The sequence below is a fragment of the Camponotus floridanus genome, unplaced genomic scaffold, assembly GCF_003227725.1.
Source record: "Camponotus floridanus strain SB8 unplaced genomic scaffold, Cflo_v7.5 scaffold11, whole genome shotgun sequence".
NCBI classification, from domain to species: Eukaryota; Metazoa; Arthropoda; class Insecta; order Hymenoptera; family Formicidae; genus Camponotus; species Camponotus floridanus.
Genome location: NW_020229226.1, coordinates 1,391,037 through 1,396,310, shown reverse-complemented (window position 1 = coordinate 1,396,310; position 5,274 = coordinate 1,391,037). Strand labels below are relative to the sequence as shown.

Sequence of the window (5,274 nt, the reverse complement as noted above, 5' to 3'; positions counted from 1 at the left end):
GATTATTTTAAGACAAATTTCATTTTTGTTTATGAATTTTATAACTCGACAACAAATGACTATTGTAAAATGCGCAATACAAATTTTTGTAGGAAATTAACTACTCTACAAAAATGGTCTCATATGTTTTGGCGATTAAATTAAGCGTTCAAAAGATATTCATCATCAAACTTTCATGTGTACTGATCTTAGGAGTTTTTGATTAGATAGTCGAAAAATTTCAATTTAATTTATGAATTTCATATAAATTTCATTTTTTGTCATTAATATAAGTATTATTTGAGTTTTATTTTCAAAATTTTTGAAAATTTTTTATCAATAATTCTAAACATTTTATTTTAATCATTAGAAATCACGATCATGTTGTTTTTTTTCGATAACGTATTCAAAATGTCTTTAAAAATTTTTCCACTATAGCTAGATATTGTCCTAGGGAAATTTTCCTCTCTAGAGAATTTTTGTTTTGTATTGTATTTCTTCTTTTCCCTTGTGAACTAGCGCCACCTACATTTTTCTTTATCGTTATGTTGTCTTTTATTTGTATACATTTTCTACAGCATTTTTAGTGTTTCCACAACTTATGATCTCGTATATGTGATAAAACGGTTAATTATTTACAAATTTTGCGGTTACTACATGAATTTATATGATATTTATCGAAAATATGGATAAAGAAATTCATTTGATCGGAAAACCTTTGCAAAAAATTTCAGAACGCAAGTTGCCAACAGTCAAAGAGGTTATGAGTGTTTTTTTCTATCAGCTCAAAGTGTTAAAATGTTCCATCAAACAAAGTTCTAAAAATGCAGCCTGTCAAGTTATTGAACTATGGAAAAACAACCAGATTCCTACTAGTGAATCGACTAATGTCATAAAAAAAATTCTTCGCTATCATAATCGATGGATGAAATTGCAAAAATCTTTTGTGCGAAAAAAATCATCAGCACAAAACAAAAATGAAATGAGATTTCAGAATGAAATTAAAGCATTATTTAATATTGTAGATTATAAGTCATTAAAACTGCTCGATAATAATATTCAAGAGTTATATTCAAATCAAAAAAGTGATACCCGGAAAGAAATTCTTTCTAATAACCCAAATAAAACAAACAGAACTATGAATATGATGGAAGTAGACGAAAGTCGTAAGTATTTACAACATTTAACTATCATAAATTTTAGTAATAATTGGAAATAAATTCAATTTATTTTAAATTATAAATAATAAAGTATATTATTGTTTTTCTAATTAATTATATCATAAATGTCAATATGTTAATAGATGATAAATAAAAAACTCTTCATGTTCCTTACCTGATATCAAAATGAATGCATTTCAAATTTTTTCTTCCATTAATTTAATAATATCGCTCATTTTAGATTTGAATCAACCCTCAACTAGCCATGAGATTGTTCCAAGTGAAAAATCAGAGTCATCCTCAACGCTTACATTAAGTCAAGCTACAAATTTCGGTTCAGATTTAGAGTATGTGCCTCAAATACCGACAACGCGAGCAAAAATAAATATTTTAACTCCAGAGCTTATCTCGGCACTCGACAGAGCTAATGTCAGTAGTAGACATGCGATGTTTATTATTGCTCCAGTTCTATCAAGTGTTGGTGTTAATATAGAAGATACAACTCTTAGTTACAGAACAATTCAACGAACTCGCATGCTCTTACAAAAAGACATTGCTATAGGGCTAAAAGATAACTTCAAAGCTCATGATAAATACGTCGTGCATTGGGATGGCAAAATACTGAATGACATTGCTGAATCGAAATTTGTGGATCGGTTACCGATTCTTTTGACTGCTTTTGGTACTGAGCAGTTACTTGGAGTTCCAAAAATGAATAGTGGAACGGCAGAAAATCAAGCAGCAGCCATCTTATCGACGTTAAATCAATGGGGTATTATTCGTTACATTAAGGCGATGTGTTTTGACACGACTGCGGTTAATACGGGTAACTAATCTATGATGATGAAATATTTGAAATAAAATTTCATTTTGATCCTTCTGGTTGAATTGTTTTCACACACAAATTAAATTTTCAACACGTGCCTATTATTTATAATTCTTTATTTATTTAGATTTTAAATATGCGTTACAATTTTTCTTAAATACATAACTTAAAGTGTAATTATCTATTCTTACTATACAGGAATCCATCACGGTACATGTAAAGAAATTGAAAAGGCCTTAGGAAAAGAATTGATTTGGTTACCATGTCGCCATCATATTTATGAGATCATTTTAAGGAGTGCATTCGAAGTGTATTGGCCAGTATCATCCGGACCAAATATTCGAATATTTGAGAGATTCAAAAAATTTTGGGACACAGTAGATAGAACGAAGTATAAATCTGGTGTTGATGATACTATTGTTGCTAATATTGTTACGGATAAAAAAAATCATCTATCTACATTTATTACGCGATACTTACAGGTATAATTTGAATATAATTTTAAGTGTAAAGAAAAATTTTCGATTTTTTACAAATAATTGATTATTTTTGGTAGTTATCGCAACCCCGAGATGACTATAAAGAATTATTGGAATTGTCATTAATTTTTCTTGGAGAAATGCCTCAAGACCAAGTTTCCTTTAAACGTCCTGGTGCAATTCATCACGCAAGATGGATGGCAAAGGCAATTTATTGCCTAAAAATATTTATTTTTAGAGATGGATTTGTCCTTTCTAAGATAGAATTGAATGGTCTTCGACAACTTTGTATTTTTATAGTTATGGTGTATGTAAGAGCTTGGTTTTCATCAACTTCTGCGACTTCTGCTGCTAATCACGACTTAAAGTTCATGAAAAATTTAATTAAGTACAGGCAAATTAATCCTTTGATTTCTTCGGCTACATGTGAAAAAATGACTTTACATCTATGGTACTTAAGTGATGAACTTGCCATTTTATCACTATTTGATGATACCGTTCCATTAAACATAAAGAAAAATATTGTCGAAGCTGTTAAGACTCGCGAAGGTACAGATTCTAAAGCAAGAAGATTTATGATTGATAAAAAAAATTTGGATTCAATTCTGCAAAAAGACATAAGTGACTTTGTTTCTAAGAAGTCATTGAAACTTTTTGAGCTTTTTGATCTGCCGTATGATTTTCTTGACAAAAATATTGATTTATGGTCTACTGATGAGAGTTATAATGAAAATAAAGAATTTTTCGAACAATTAAAAGTTGTTAATGATGTGGCAGAGCGAGGTGTCGCATTAGTAAGTGAATATAACCAATGCTTAACAAAAAACGAAGAGCAATTTCAATTTTTATTGCAAGTTGTCAAAGAGCATCGAAAAAATTACCCTACTTGCAACAAAAAATTGTTCGAAAATTAATAACTCAGTTGAAAATTAAAATAAAAAACTTTTTTATAAATAATTGGATATATTTTTCTCTAATACTGAAACATATCATAATATATTTATAATGAAAACTTTGCTTTTTTTATTAATAAATAATTAACTAAGCGATAAATAATGTACAATTTATTTTTTTTAATGTAGACAAAGATACTTACACATAAAAAAAACTTGAAAAACATTTTGAAGTTTCTCAATTGATAAAAACTAAAATTCGTGTAAATTTTCTCAAAACTTATAAATTAAATTGAAATTTTTCGATTATCTAGTCAAAAACTCTTAAGATCAGTACACATGAAAGTTTGATGATGAATATCTTTTGAACGCTTGATTTAATCGCCAAAACATATGAGACCATTTTTGTAGAGCAGTTAATTTCCTACAAAAATTTGTATTGCGCATTTTACAATAGTCATTTGTTGTCGAGTTATAAAATTCATAAACAAAAATGAAATTTGTCTTAAAATAATCAAACTTAAATCTTCAATATCTTTCGAATGGTGAGGTTTGCGCAAAAAACATAAGATACCTTTTTTGTAGAACATTAAATTTCCTACAAAATTTTTCTAAAACATTTTTCTGTACAATCAATTAATGATGAGGTATGAATTTTTTTCTATTAGACTGAGAAAAAAATAAAAAACTGCGATGCGGAGGACCTTCCTATTAAAATTAAGAGCTCATATTTGGTGAGAATTTTTTTAAGGCGTCTAACAACCCATTTTTCCGTGCCACTTGTAAAAAAAAAAAATAATCAATTTTTTTGACCCACCCTAATATATATATATATATATATATATATATATATATATATATATATACAGAGTAGACCATTTTAATCAATACACGCGAATATCTCGAAAAGGAGAAGTTTAAAAAAAAAATATTTCAGATAAAAGTATTTGACTCGAAGGAGGACATAAAATAGTGGCAAATATTTGACCATGAATAATTGTTTGAAGGTCACATTATGGTCATCTTTAATTTTTTAAACGGAACCTACTATTTTTTATTACTTATTCTTATAGCTTATCTCGAGAACTTTTCAAAACACTATAATAAAGTATTTCTTCATTGAGTTCTTTTCGAGTTATGAGGCTTGAAATCATTTCTTAATTTTACATAAACCATAAAATATCTAATAAAATATTCATTTTTCGATTATCTAATCTTAATACTTTTATATACAAAATAATGAAAGGAATCAATTGGTGTAAAGAAAACACATAGTTGTTTCGAAGAAAAAATATGTAATTTGCAATTAACAGTAAATATTATATTTTTTCTTAAAAACAACTATATTTTTTCTGAACACTAATTGATTCTTATCATTGATGAAAATGGTCTACCCTATATATTTAAAATATTATTTGTACATTAAAGTTACACATGCACACAAAAATATATTTATTATATTTATTTTTTCAGCTTTTTTTCTGCTGATGATATGAATAATGATGATGAAAAACAGCAGAACAAAAAAGGAGAAAAACAGCACGAGGATGATGCAGGGGAACAGCAGCAGGATTCATCATCTCACATGCAGCGTCGGGCTGGTGTAAGGCGCGCCGAACGTGATGAAAAGTATAGTTATTAAATTTCGGATTTATATATGTATATATATCAATTTATGAGAATGTATTTGTTATTTTACGCGTGCGTGCGTGCATGTGCGCGCGCGCGCGCGCGTGTGATGTGTGAGAGAGAGCGCGCGCGCATGTGTGTGTGTGTTTAAATATATAAAATAATTATATCTCTCTATTTATCAAGCTATAATATATTTCTCTCTTATGTTTTATAGATATAAATGATCTGCTCGCAGAGAGAGAGGAAGAATGCAGAGCAGAGGAGGAAGAGGTTTCAGAAGAGGAAGCAGATTTCCTCCAGAAGAG

General features: G+C 28.6%; 1 protein-coding gene across 1 annotated transcript; it reads left to right on the top strand.

The window, feature by feature from the left end:
* Positions 1 to 1,586: 1,586 nt before the first annotated feature.
* LOC112639564 lies at positions 1,587 to 4,979 on the top strand. Its single transcript, XM_025413968.1, has 4 exons — positions 1,587 to 1,965; positions 2,164 to 2,447; positions 2,522 to 3,345; positions 4,811 to 4,979. The coding sequence occupies exons 1-4, from the start codon at positions 1,587 to 1,589 to the stop codon at positions 4,977 to 4,979; spliced, it is 1,656 nt and encodes a 551-aa protein (XP_025269753.1).
* Positions 4,980 to 5,274: the final 295 nt, after the last annotated feature.